At 40.8% G+C, this 14309-nt stretch overlaps 1 protein-coding gene and 1 pseudogene across 1 annotated transcript; both read right to left on the bottom strand.

Moving 5' to 3' along the window:
* Nucleotides 1-1445: 1445 nt before the first annotated feature.
* Nucleotides 1446-8389, bottom strand: LOC149114676 (uncharacterized). The gene is made up of 2 exons (XM_089284128.1): nucleotides 3102-8389; nucleotides 1446-2944 (listed from the first exon to the last, which is right to left on the bottom strand). Exon 1 carries the CDS (start codon nucleotides 7863-7865, stop codon nucleotides 4188-4190), a length of 3678 nt encoding a protein of 1225 aa, XP_089140254.1. The 5' UTR covers nucleotides 7866-8389; the 3' UTR covers nucleotides 1446-2944; nucleotides 3102-4187.
* Nucleotides 8390-8457: 68 nt separating this feature from the next.
* LOC149114675 (uncharacterized) lies at nucleotides 8458-10954 on the bottom strand (annotated as a pseudogene).
* Nucleotides 10955-14309: the final 3355 nt, after the last annotated feature.

The following is a 14309-nucleotide window of genomic DNA, read 5'->3' as shown; positions in this document are numbered from 1 at the left end:
TTTTCAAGGACCTCACTCTACTCTTTCTACTCCATAAATACCACCTATGAAATCCCCCCATGCCTTCAGATTTCCAATCGTAAATAGCCCCCTATTCCTTCGGAATTCCAGTTCAAAGAACCCCCCTCCCCTTTGGAAATCCTAAAAGCCGTCCGTAGTATAGGTATGGATATTTTCTGGAATTGCCCATTGCTGCTCAGTATAACAGGTATGTAACATCCTTTATGTACCAGAATGTACACTCACCTATGGTTGCTCCAATGTCAGGGTCAAATGTGTCATCAGTAAAACTTAGTAGCAAGTTGTGTTTGCATGGAAACCGTTATAAAAATTAGTTGACTAATTTAATTCTAATGTTTGTATTAAATACATGTGTATTTTTCTATTACATTCAACAGTTTAATTAGTTAATGTAATAATTTAATTCTTATGTTTAAGTCATCGTGATAACTCTATATAGTTTCTGCTGACTCAAAAAAATTAAATGTAGATGTAGATGTACAGTGTAGATGGAGATGTGTAAGTAGAAATTTGAAAGCACATCCAAAATATCGCAAAAAATTCTTCACATAAATTATGATATTTTAAAGCTGCATCTATAAATCCATACCGCATCAATAGAAAACGATATCTATTTATTTTCATACATACATTACATTCACATTCAACTACACAAGAAGTACTTGGTAACCTTAAAAAGATTGATTTTCCTACGCCACTTTCTCCGATGATCAAGATCTTTAGCGTGGTAAGAACATCGTTGTCCATCTTTCGAGTAAAAGCTGGATCTTTGCAGCAGCTTTTAAAATCCTCAACGGTTGATTTCTGGCTGAATTCGACCGAAATTTCAGCTAAATTTGTTCCATTCGTCATATTGTTATTTTCCTCGAAGAAACGTATTTACATTTAGACGAGAGACCGCTGACAGAGGAACAAGCGGCGAATAATAGAGCATCATGGGACAGTATCAAGTTGACTCATTCCCAGTCGTCTCTCAAAACTCAACCAAGAGGCCCGCAATGCGAGCAAAGGTTGCAGGCTGAATGGAAAATAATTGTGCACAATGTAATATTGAAATGAAAAACTATTTTCCAGTCATCGGCATTCATCCTTCCCTTGCAGCAGTATCTGGTATAACTCGGAATCAATATCAGGAACCATAGCTCAGACTATGAACTAGACGGGAAACCTCCACTTCTTGCCTCGGGCTGGAATAATTATATATGTAAAGGCAGGAATTTCACGAGTTATAGACTGAGGGGTAGATATTTTACCCTGGATGTACCTTAAATTAATAAGATTTAGATTTTAAGTCGTTTGGAGTCGGCTGGTTGACATGAATCCAAAATTAGTGACCATCTGACGGCTTGACTAGCCTCTGCGCAGAGGCCGGTTAGGCTCGTCACGCAATCCTCCCATCTCAACTTGTCGGGGAGGAGTTCGTGTCAAGAAGAAGAAGAATAACTTTATTTAACGAGAGTAAAAACATTTTACAGTTAGCACAGATAACCTAGAGGCCCTGGCCAAGTTAAGTCAAACTAGTGGCCCTGGTCAAGCCATAAGAACGTCTGCAGAGGACGCTGGATGATGGCGCAACCACACAGCTTCGTGACATCACTAGTTGTATCGTTGTCATTACTTTCATGTTGTGCAGAAAATTAAGAAAAAGAGGGAGCCAATGAAATTAATCTTTGGGACATTAGGATCATGTTTGCAGGGTTTTTTCATACGCAAGTGATCGAGTGTATATGACCTTATAAGCTCAAGGGCGCGAAGGGGATAGTGGATCAATGATCAAGTGCATAGAAAACGCGGACTGTATATTTGCAACCAGGGATTCTCCGCTGCTTCAAAGAACCTTTCTGACTATGTCACGCAATAACAACGATTTTTCGTATTTTTCAAATAAAGAAAAAAAAACCACTTTCATAGATCAATTTATCATGCCCACATCAGTAAACAGGCGAAGTTTCATAACATTCTGTTGCAAATTTATGAAATATGGGATCCCAAACTTAATTGCCTCTTTATACCAAAAAGTGTATGCCAGAGGGCAACGCTAGCACCCTTTCATACATTTCTTTGTAAACATTCGCATTATTTCTTGAGGTTGCAACACATTCTTATACAACTTCGTTTATTTACTAAACTGCATGATAAATCGAGTGGCGAGGCTTATTTTCTTGTTTGAATTAAATTATAAACTCGGAAAAGGGTGACATCATGCGTTTCATCATGGGAACACCGAGTTTCCTGGACGTCTCGGAAATTTTTCTCGTTGCGAGCTCGGCTTTCGCAGCTCGACTTGAGGGAAAATCTAGGTTAAGAGCTCGCGTCGTCGATACAGCTGAGGCCTCGTTCACACTACGTCGGATCCAGAAATTTAAAAACGCAGCTGTATTTCTACGGCTAGGCCCACCGTCCACACTGATCCATCACTAAAACGGAGCTTTTCGAAAACGTAACCGAAGGATTTTGAAACTGGCGCCTACTTTGCGTTTCAGTGAGGACAGAAAACACTTTGCAAACATAGCTTTTTTAAAACGATGACGTCACGATGATCATGTGATTTGCCTGACCGAGCTTTCCTCAAACACAAATACAAAATGTACCAGTGATTGTTGCGTTTTTAAATTTCTCTGGCGTAGTTTGGACGAAAAACATTTCATGCGTTTTCAGAGTGAAAACGCCGTTTTTGAAATTTCTCCGACGTAGTGTGCACGGGGACATGGTTTCTTTAGAACATAATATGAAAACAAAGAACAACTACGAAAGCTGTTTTCTTCAAAAAATTAAACTGCTTTATAATACAGATAGGGCCATGCGCGCGCACTGATTCGTTAAAAACCCATGTTTTCAGTTTTATCAGAGTATAAAACATAGAAAAAGCGTGTTTTAGTGTTTTGCGAGTGTAAAATCTATATCATAAAGCAAATGAAGAAGCCTAAGCCGTGTATTACGCTGTGATAAAAAACTCCGGACATTGTAGAAAACACTCGCCTGCGGCTCGTGTTTTCTACATTTCCCTCGTGTTCTCAAATGCCCGTCGTGTTTTATCACAGTGTAATACACGGCTCAGACTTCTTTATTTGTTAAATAACATAAGCCTTGACTGATAAAACTATGAAAAATAGAAAGTACCATAAGAAACTTGAAAACATAGAATACTGTAAAAATCTAATTATATCTACTACTAATAACTAACGAAACTGAGTTCGGGATTATAAAAAATTCAAAATGATTAGAAACTAGACTTTCGTGAATAATAAGACGCAGTTTTGCCGCGGTTTCGGTCTCTCTCTAAGTACCACTGTGACTCTACTGAAAGTAAAATACTCATATACAAAAATGCAGTTACTTTACATCTAAGGAATTGATTTATTGACAAGTATTTGGAACTAGCTCCCATATCTTGTCATCTAAGACACATTCGTTTCTCAGGCGTTCTCAAATTTGCAACATGGACCACTTTGAAGGCCCTGAGTCTTTTTCAATAGTGATACAGTAGAAAATGTTTAGAAATCTAATTTTCCTTGCATGGCAGATGACTTCATTTGCAATTTCGTGCGAGCGATGAAACAATGAAACTCAGGCGCATGCGTTTACCTACAACGTGTGAATGTTACGATTTATCAGCAACGTTTTAAAAGAGGATGTCATAATAAACAGGTTAAGGGGGAGTTATACCTGAATTATTCGATTATACTTTGTGACTAAGTGTCACATAAGGCCTCTATTTTGAAATTAAAATGAAGTTAATGAAAAATTAAGTTAAAAAAAGGCAGAAAAAACAAAACAAAACAAAAAAAAACATCAGTTGATTATGCGAAAAGACGAGACAATTAGCGCTGAAATGTGTGCAAATGTGTATTCAAGTCCAACTCCCCTAAAACCGACATCATAACCACTGCAAATGTACAATTTAAAAACTTAAATAATTGTCGCATTTATCTGAGCCTTTAAACAAAATTCAATACAGTCAAACCTGCCTCACAATCCCCAGATACGGACTACTGGCTATGGTGTCTGCATTCAATATAGGGTTACGGTCACTGAATGCATCTAAAAAATCTTAACAACATGACTAATCAAAAAAATTTACCATTTTAAAAACATGTAGCTAAGATAGGAACGTTAGTGCGCTGATAACTTGTAACCTTGAAGCTAACAAGAACCAGTGTATCAGTTCAAAGTACTGTGCAACATACATAACCAGTATGATGAACATGATTTTTTCGCGACATACTCTCCATCATCTGTTGAAGCTGAATTAACTTATGGTGAACAGCCAATACATCGTAATGTTCAGGGCCGAGCTTTTTCGCACGCATGGCAAGGGCACGTTCATGATACTCTTTTGCCTTCTCCAGGTCACCCAGGATGTAATGTACTTCCCCCAGGTTAGTGTAGGACCTTGCGACATCTAGATGATCAGGACCAAGCTTTTCCAGACTAATGGCAAGTGCACGTTCATGATACTCTTTTGCCTTCTCCAGGTCACCCAAGGTGTGGTGTACTTTCCCCAGGTTATTGTAGGACGTTGCGACATGTAGATGATCAGGACCAAGCTTTTCCAGACTAATGGCAATTGCACGTTCATGATACTTTTTTGCCTTCTCCAGGTCACCCAGGGTGCGGTCTACTTCCCCCAGGTTATTGTAGGACGTTGCGACATTTAGCTGATCAGGACCAAGCTTTTCCAGACTAATGGCAAGTACACGTTTATGATACTCTTTTGCCTTCTCCAGGTCACCCAGGGTGCGGTCTACTTCCCCCAGGTTATTGTAGCACGTTGCGACATCTAGATGATCAGGACCAAGCTTTTCTAGACTAATGGCAAGTGCACGTTCATGATACTCTTTTGCCTTCTCCAGGTCACCCAGGGTGTGGTGTACATCCCCCAGGTTATTGTAGGAGTTTGCGACATCTAGATGATCAGGACCAAGCTTTTCCAGACTAATGGCAAGTGCACCTTCATGATATTCTTTTGCCTTCTCCAGGTCACCCAGGGTGCGGTGTACTTCCCCCAGGTTATTGTAGAACGTTGCGACTTTCAGATGATCAGGACCAAGCTTTTCTAGACTAATGGCAAGTGCACGTTCATGATACTCTTTTGTCTTCTCCAGGTCACCCAGGTCGTGGTGTACTAAAGCCAAGTTATTGTAGGACGTTGCGACATCTAGATGATCAGGACTGAGCTTTTCCAGACTAATGGCAAGTGCACGTTCATGATACTCTTTTGCCTTCTCCAGGTCACCCAGGGTGCGGTGTACTTCCCCCAGGTTATTGTAGGACGTTGCGACATCTAGATGATCAGGACCAAGCTTTTCCAGACTAATGGTAGTTGCACGTTCATGATACTCTTTTGTCTTCTCCAGGTCACCCAGGGTGTGCTGTACTAAAGCCAGGTTATTGTAGGACGTTGCGACATCTAGATGATCAGGACCGAGCTTTTCCAGACTAACGGCAATTGCACGTTCATGATACTCTTTTGCCTTCTCCAGGTCACCCAGGGTGTGCTGTACTAAAGCCAGGTTATTGTAGGACATTGCGACATCTAGTTGATCAGGACCGAGTTTTTCCAGACTAACGGCAATTGCACGTTCATGATACTCTATTGCCTCCTCCAGGTTACCCAGGGCGTGGTGTGCTGAACCCAGGTTATTGTAGGACTTTGCGACATATTTGTGATTATATTCATCAACATGCTGGGCGAATCGTAGTGCCAGGCTAAAGTACTTTATTGCTGCGTCGAATACATCATGAGTGAGGCACATTTCTCCAAGCTTTGTAAATGAAGACAGATAATTCTGAACATTTCTTTCACCGCTTTTAGGGTTTTGTGAAATGTCTCGTTCACGAAACAAATGTTCAGCTTTTGAAATCAAGGTCCTTAAATGAGGGACAAGGTGCTTGCTGAATTTAAAAGAATCTCGGTCGAACCACCTTATCGATAGATCATCTTCTACGAACTGGATGAATGATATAACGGCGACATCTACAGTTTGAAGTTGTTGAGTCTTTGGGAAGCCTCTAATCAAAGAATCTATGACATCACTCACTATCTGATGTACTCGAATGTAGGCACCACCTTCCTCATCCTCTCCAAATAATAGCAGCGAGCATCTTTGAATTGTCATAGCAATCATTTCTTTATCTTCAATTTCGTCATCAACGTTGAGAATGTATCTGATCACGATGTCTAGACTTAATGGTATTGTTGCACACACCGAGAGGAGACTGAATGTGTGATGTATCACTATGTCGGAAGACATTGCCTTTTCAACAGCCAGTCTTGTTGCTTTGCTCATGGAGTTTGGATAGCTTGGATTAGTCGTAGCAAGGATTGTCTCAGTGGTACCTCGTTGGCCCTTGTTTAGCTTCTCCAGGTAGTCGTTCCAGCCAAAATATGACGTTGCCTTGTTCTGCCGAACCTGTCTAACATAGGAGGCAGCACTTGCCAAGGCAAGAGGCTGGTAGTCCAGTACTTGCGCAACTTCTTTTCCCTTCTCGCTGTCGTCTATACCAGAAAGCTTTGCTAATAAACGATTAGCATCGCGAGGATTCATACCTTTGCTAACTGAGATGTGTTCAATGGAATGATTCGTCAAAGGGATAGACGCCGTGTCCTGTGTTGTGATTAACAACTGTCCCTTTGCCCACTGCTCATTTCCAGACTCTGGTAAATGAGCATGCACACTTGATATGCTAGTGACGTTGTCGACCACCAGTAGCCAGGACGTGTAAAGCTCGATTTTTGTGCTAATTAAGATCTTCAGATTAGTGATCTTCTCTTCTGTCGTACGATCCTTGGAGTTAAGGGTGTTTGTAACTGCATATTCTGGACACTTGAGTCGTCGAGCGAAAGAGACGTACGATTCCAGAAGGGTATCTAGGCTTTCAGCATTCAATGTCATTACAAATGAAGTAGTAAACGGAATTTCTTTACCTTCGTCAAAGAATCGCTCAGCTACAAGGCCGGCCAATTGAGATTTTCCACTTCCAGGATTCCCGGAGATGTACAGAACACTTAATTTGTTTTCATTAGTGCTTTTGAGCTGTTTGAGCTGTTGCATAATTTTAGCCACCTCAGAATCGCGACTTGCGACGTCGTGTGAAGGTTTAGGAGGATGAACGCAAAAGGAGGAAATTTCTTTGTGTAACTGATCTTCAAGTACCTGTCGTTCTTCTTCTTTTTCTTGAGCTGTTCTTTTTTTTACTCGAAGTTCCTTTACTTTTTCTTCAAGTTCGTTTCCTTTTTCTTGTAGTTCCTTTCCTTTCTCTTGAAGCGTCTTTTCCTTTTCTTGAAGTTCCTGTCTCAGGTCATCAACCTTTCTCAAGACCCTTCTTAGCTCCTCTGTTGGAAAACTTCTTTGATTTCTGATGTCTTGAATTTGCAAGATAGAGAGCCCAAGCCCTTGAAATGCAGCATGAACTTTACCAATGGCAATTTGAAAGTCTGGATCCGAGAGGTGACCTTTAGCCATGTGAGCAAACTCTTCATTCCTAAACTTTCTGAGACCGTCTACGTTTGATTTGACCACTGGATTGAGACCGTGGCCGACACAATCGGAGTAAAGAATGGCGTAAAAAAGCATGGTACAATCCCATTCTGCTCTGTCTCCGTTAATCATGGTAGCTAGGAGTTTGGCATTTCTTCTCTGGTTTCCTGGAGACTCCCCGTTTTTGAAGTCCATTCCATTTTTAGGTTCATCTTTCCATTCTCCGAACGTCGTCTTGTAGCGATTATCCCATTCTTGCTTGAAAATTGTTCGGAGACCCTCAGTGATTACGTCAGTTACAACGTAACAAATCCTGTAGTAGTTCAATTGCTCTTCTGTGAATTCTGTTGCAACAGCGGCCATTTTCAGCTTGTATCACCTTTCGTTTGTCTTGAGCCTTTCGTAGGAAACGAAACTGTGTTATTAGCCAATTAGAACCTTTTTGTAAACGGTTGCTAGCTGAAGGTTTTAACTACTCTAATTTTTGCTTTTCCAATTTTTCTTCGCTTTTGTTAATTGAAAGACAACAATTGGTACAATATGCCGATAAATTCTAACAAGGCGCCCAAGCATAGGGGACTAAGGGCCTCCACGGACTAGACATTCAGTCGTCGACAACTGTTTGTTTCGAGAACTAAATGTTATGGAAAACTAATTTTGTCCAATGCGGCGAGCATTCCTTACCTTGGAGTGTCAGTTGTCGATAACTAAGGGCCTTGGGAACTAACGTTCGCTATGCATGTTCAAAACACAATACGCATGCTTAAACCACTGTCCACTGACAACGCAGTTTCGTTAATTGTCGACAACTCACCAATGATTCCCACACACGAGAAAAACGGTCGAAAACGTAGTTGCCGACAACTAAAGCAGTTTCCCTTTTCGAAAAGGAAAACTGCTTAGTTCTTGACTAAACATTTAGCGTTTAGTTGTCGACAACTCATCTAACGCACTACGTTTTTAGTTGTCGATTAGCCTGCGTAGCAGGCGTTAAAAGGAGACGGAAAGCAAAGCGCGGATGGAAGGAGGGGGACTGGGAGAAAGGAAGAACACCTGCTATAAGAACCCACTTTTGTTCATTTCTGCGTTCGCTGGCGAACGCAAACTTTTCATAGGCATAGTCAGTGGTTAGTCTAGTAACTATGTTAGTCAACTATGTTACTACTTCGTATAGTGTGATCATTCGGGTGAGGGTAGTTCTGAAAAGAACTGTTGTTGGTGACTAACGTTTCGACAACCTGAGCGGAAGTTATCTTGAGAGTCAAGTGAGTAGTGTTTGTCAGTCGATGATGTTATAAGTCTGGTCCGTTGATTGTGATTCGTCAGTTTAGCCATGACTATGATGGTATTGGCTGAAAGACTCTTGTAAAGTTTGTCATCAGTCATTGCTCGGTTTCGACCCGCCTATTGTTAGTCAAATTGGTCGGTTTTAGGTCCGTCTATTGTTAGTCAAATTAAGTCGGTCCGTTAGAATTCCGTTTGTCGGTTTTGTTTCCGTCGTGGATAAGTCGTTTCTAAGGCGCCGGTAGTTGTTGACATCTGTTAAGAGGTGTTTGTTTTAAGTTAATGTACCAGCTTTCCAGAGTCAGTCGTTGAAAATAGTTCGTACTGTAGGTTAAGCAGTGAGGAGAGTCCCACTCAATGTTGTGGTTTGTCAGTTGACGATGTACAGCAGTGTGATTGTTGGCATCACCATTTCTCGTGGCTCGTTTGTGTTCAGTCAGTCTCATGATAAGGTTTCTGCCAGTCTCACCAATGTAGGAAGCCTGGCAGTCGGAGCATTTGATCTTGTAAACTTCTCCCTGTCTGTTGTCGGGTTCGTCGCTGTCTTTAACGTTGGTGAGTAAGTTTGTAGATTTGTAGGCTACTCGGATGTTGTAGGGCTGTAGGATCCGTGAGATAGTCTCCGAAGTGCCCTTAATGTAAGGTATGGTCACTGTAGTAACAGGTGTTGGGTTCCTGTTCGTTGCGTCAGCTTCAGTAGGTCTTCATTTTGGCCATTTTGGTCTTAAATAGGGTATGGTTTTAGTACTCTGGCCGTGAATTGGGTATGTTTCTTAGAAGAAGCTACTTTTTCATCATTATCAATAAGACCGTCGACAAAAGCTCTTCATAACTTATGTTAAGGGCAACTGTGCCAGCCGCAACCGTCATAAATAACGTATCGAAGTTTTGGCCAGGTCATAAATAGGGCAGCAAAAATTGTAGAGTTTGGTCATAAATAGGGTAAGGGTTTTGGTAAGTGGGCCGTACACCCCAACCCAAGTTTTCTGGGAGTACCCCCCCGGGCAGTATGGTCGTCAAATACTTGGACAGTTGACACGTAGGGGACCCACAAAACTGATGAGACTATAGGTCGCATCGGTATACCAGGTTTGTGCAGTTTCGGTAGTCCGTACAATTTCGGTGGTTGTGGTACTGAGCACCTCAGTCGTTAGTAACGTTGAGTGTCAATAGCGGCAGTCTTTTTAAGCGTAAGTATTTTGCTGTTAAGTTTACGCTGAAGTGCTGGCGTCGGGTCGCGTTTAAGTTCTTCGTAAGTTTGTTTGTCATTAACAAGTGCGTCTATTTTGTCAAAGTAGTCATTCTTGTCCATAACAACAGTGACATGTCCTTTTTCGGTTGCTTGTATAACAATGTTGTCGTCAATTTTCTGTCGTTTCAGTGCTTGTTGTTCGTCTTTCGTCAAGTTATTGTCAGGTATGGAGGCTGATTGTACCGTGGAAGCAATTCTGCTTCTGATGTTATCCTTGGCAGATTCTGACAAGTCTCGTTGACAAGACAGAACCGCCTCAATATTAGATACAATAGACGCGGTAGGTATCCGTTCAGGCGTCACTGAGTGTATTAGTCCGTAGGACAGTGCGTGAGTCTCGGTTTTGTCTAACGGACGGGATGAAATATTCCTGACCCAGTTATCGTCAGTTTTCGGTCGTTTTTTGTCTTTATTGCGCTGAAGTCTTGTCAGTTTTCGTTCTTGCCAGCCGACAAAGGACGTGTCACTGTTGTGACAGTGACACGTCCAACGGGGCTTCCTCCCTTCTTCCTGCCGTTTTTTTCTTCCCTAACTCTTCCCCTTCCCCGTTTACGCCTGCAACGCAGGCAGGTTGTCGATACCAAATAGTTGTCGACAACTAAATATCTAGTCTGTGTAGGCCCTAATTGACTAAAGAATATCGATTAGTTTGTTCGTGCCTGATCAACCTCAATGTGACATTTGTTGTTTAAGTCCCCTGTTGTTTTATCAAGCCATTCATGTCAGACCTTACGACAGCTGCTACCCAACACAATGTATGACGGTGAAAAATCCAAAGGAAATCGATTTTGGTTTGAGATAGCGAGGGTTTGAGTTATCGCTAGAACTGTCGCTAAGGCTTCCTTCTAATCTCCTACCCAGATTTCACTCTGTTTGACACTACAAAGCGAGGCCAGTCTCCCTTCTGCTTAGCCATGGGAGATCTGGATTGGAGATAAACCTCTTTCCGCCATGTTTCGTCTGCACGGGGACTCTTGTGGGGCTCGGATTCACTTGAAAAGTGCAGGACTCAAACAAGACTTATCGGCCAGTTTTACCTTTTCATGTTGAGGGCAATCGAAATTTAAAACAAACAGTGAAAGTTGGGGTAGGAAAAGTAATAAACAATAAAATAAATAATAAATTACAATATTTAGAGAGGAAGCCACATCCGCCTTAGCTGGTTTTCATGCAGGTCCTCTATCCTGGTCAAACTGGAATTTGGAGTGTTGGTTTATGTGGAGGGAGGAAAACCGAAGAACCCGGAGAAAAACACTCAGAGCAAGGCGAGAACCAACAACAACTCGGGGGAGGGGGTGAGCGGTCTTAGAATTGACGGATCTTTTATAGACAACGTGCGATCGACCTTCAATTGAAGACTGAGCTCCGGAGAGCTCCACATTCAATCGATCTGATGTTTCTTCAATCCTCTGCTGTGCTTTTTGCACCTTTGCAAATTGATTTAGTTCTCGATTTTCGCATAAACAAGCCAAGTGATTTTGTATTTTTTGTCTGCAGCTTTCCCACGGCGCATGTAGAAAGTAAAACGGTCTAGATCTGCGAATTTAGCCAGTCACATTCGTGAAGTAAGTAGTTCTTAGTCCTTGCGAGACACATCCAAATAATAATGTTCCTTAATTTCTAATGTTAAGTCTGTAAATCATGGAAATAGTGATATCGAAGTATAGAACGAAAATGCATTTTAGCAAACCACGACAGCGACGCAAACGAGAACGTCATCAAACAAAAGGTTTGATAAGCAGAACATGGTTCTGCTATGTGCATTTTGAATCTTTGTACATTTCTTACCTGTCATCTGCAAAATTCTACTGGGTGAACGTGAACCACAATGGCTAATTTTCCGTGTCTTATTTCTGGAATTGAACCCTGTCACTGGAAATTTAGCCTGAGCAAGCGTTTAGAACAATAGGCGTACTGAACAGATCTACACAGCTGAAGGTAAAATATAAATCCCTTTTTTACAAGGCGTTTTCCTTGGCGTCGCCGGCGTAATTGCTACAAATCCCTTCATGATGTAAGTTTTAGTTCGACATCCATCGGCATCTAATTTCTCCTTGAATTGTAAAGTTGGTCATGCATGTCGTGAGGATAAAGTAGTTAATCACCAAAGAGACAGCGTAAATGTTACAGAGGACTCCGTTTACGTTGACAGTATTTGAACCAACGCTAACAAATTTTTTCGAAAAGCTTAGAAATGAAATGAGATTCCACACAATAAGGTTTTTGCATTGTTAGCCAGTGTCAGCGGATGATCTACACTTGACCGAAGTTTGACAATATAGCATTTTTACAAACGTAGATAGAACTGCTGTCGGCAGGAAACCAGTGTACTTGTAGCTTCAAATAGGCAAGCCCTGACAATTTTAGCTCCCATGCATAGACGGTGATGATTGAGTAAGAATTAGAACTACTATTAGATGTGTTGTTTCATATTAGTATGCAATGCGTGTCTTGAGCGAAGGTAGAAAAAAAAACATAACAATAGTTAAACTGCATGACTGGTCAACAGAGTTGAATTCCGAACTTTAAAATGTTCAGTGTTTAGTTTAAGTTTCCCTCTTCTTGCAAAATGCCCACTACAATCAAAAGGATTGATTACAAATTTAAAGCTACTCTGAGGTTTCGAACTTTATTCCCCATCCTTGTTTGTTGCAGTCTTGTTCCAGAGGTTTTGGAATGCTGTCTCAGTAATTTGCATGTAACTCATGTGAAATCGAACTTTGAAGCGGCAAGAGAACGCTCACTTCCATCAACTAGAGACTTTTAATAGTTTGTATTCTGACTACTTCACGAAACAATTAACCTCAAATTAAAATCAGAAAAACCAGGATTAAAAAACCCTCTGAGACCACTGGAGTCGATTTCTAGTCACATGACTACACTCAGTCTGTTTATCTCCTTTCTTTGCAACATGGACTCAGCTGCGGAATTTTTTTCACAAACGGGCGATAGATTTCGAAAAACAGAAACAGTTATCGACAGAGTTGAATTTGATAACGGTTTTTCGCTATCAGTGAAGAGTACTACTGTATTATATATGAAGTATGTTACTGATTTGTGCGCAAGCTCGTTTGCGTCAGAAGGATTTTGACTGTGTTCTGCAAGCAAATTCCGTCTAGCTTGTATATTTCTAATATATAGATACTGTATGGGGAGGTACGGGTGGGAATGGATCGGGAAAATGGGCCAAATAGTTAAGGGAGCGATGGGGAATGGTTATTCCAAAACTTTTCACTGATAAAATTTAGCGACTTATATAACATTTTTAGGACACAATTTAAGAAATATTTGTAAATTTTTATAATAGAAGTAGGACACAGTGTCTGTAATTTTTCTCTTTATTTTAATGCATGGCCTAAAAAGCAGTTATTGCTTTAATCATCACCGTGGATAAATAAAGTGTATTGTATTGAATTGTATTGTATTGAAATACATGCAGCAAAGAACAGTATTATCAACTATATATACTCACGGTTTGGACAGGTTCAGGAGCAATTCAGCAAAGTAGCAACACAATTAAGACCCGTCTGCAATCACTGAAGGAAGAAGAACGAATTCGAAAGTGAAAGCTAAACTACTCCCACACAGCTCTTGTTAATCACAAGACGTTGAGTCTATTTTAAAATCATCATTAGTCTTGCGGTGCGTAAATTATAGGAGTTTTAGTTCGCAATACATTGGCATCTAATTTCTCGTTAAATTTTCTTTAAAAGTTGATCATGCATGTCGTGTGAATGCAGGAGTTAAAATTATCACCAAAGGGACAGTGTAAATTTTACAGGGGTCTCCGTTTACACCAACAATAATATTTGAACCCACTAAACAACTTTTCGAAAAGCTTAGAAATGAAATGAGATTCCACACAATAAGGTTTTTGCATTGTTAGCCAGTGTCAGCGGATGATCTACACTTGACCGAATTTTGACAATATGGTATTTTTACAATCGTAGATAGAACTGCCGTCGGCAGGAAACCAGTGTACCTGTAGCTTCAAATAGGCAAGCCCTGACAATTTTAGCTCCCATGCATAGACGGTGATGATTTTAAAAGTTAGACTTAGGACTACTATTAGATGTGTTGTTTCATATTAGTATGCAATGCGTGTCTTGAGCGAAGGTAGAAAAAAACATAACGATAGTTAAACTGCATGACTGGTCAACAGAGTTGAATTCCGAACTTTAAAATGTTCAGTGTTTAGTTTAAGTTTCCCTCTTCTTGCAAAATGCCCACTACAATCAAAAGGATTGATTACAAATTTAAAGCTACTCTGA

The sequence above is a fragment of the Orbicella faveolata genome, unplaced genomic scaffold (genome assembly GCF_042242905.1).
Source record: "Orbicella faveolata isolate gen_17 unplaced genomic scaffold, um_ofav_v1 contig_13, whole genome shotgun sequence".
NCBI lineage: Eukaryota > Metazoa > Cnidaria > Anthozoa > Scleractinia > Merulinidae > Orbicella > Orbicella faveolata.
The sequence above is the reverse complement of the archived record's forward strand: the minus strand, read 5'-3'. Positions and strand labels throughout refer to the sequence as shown.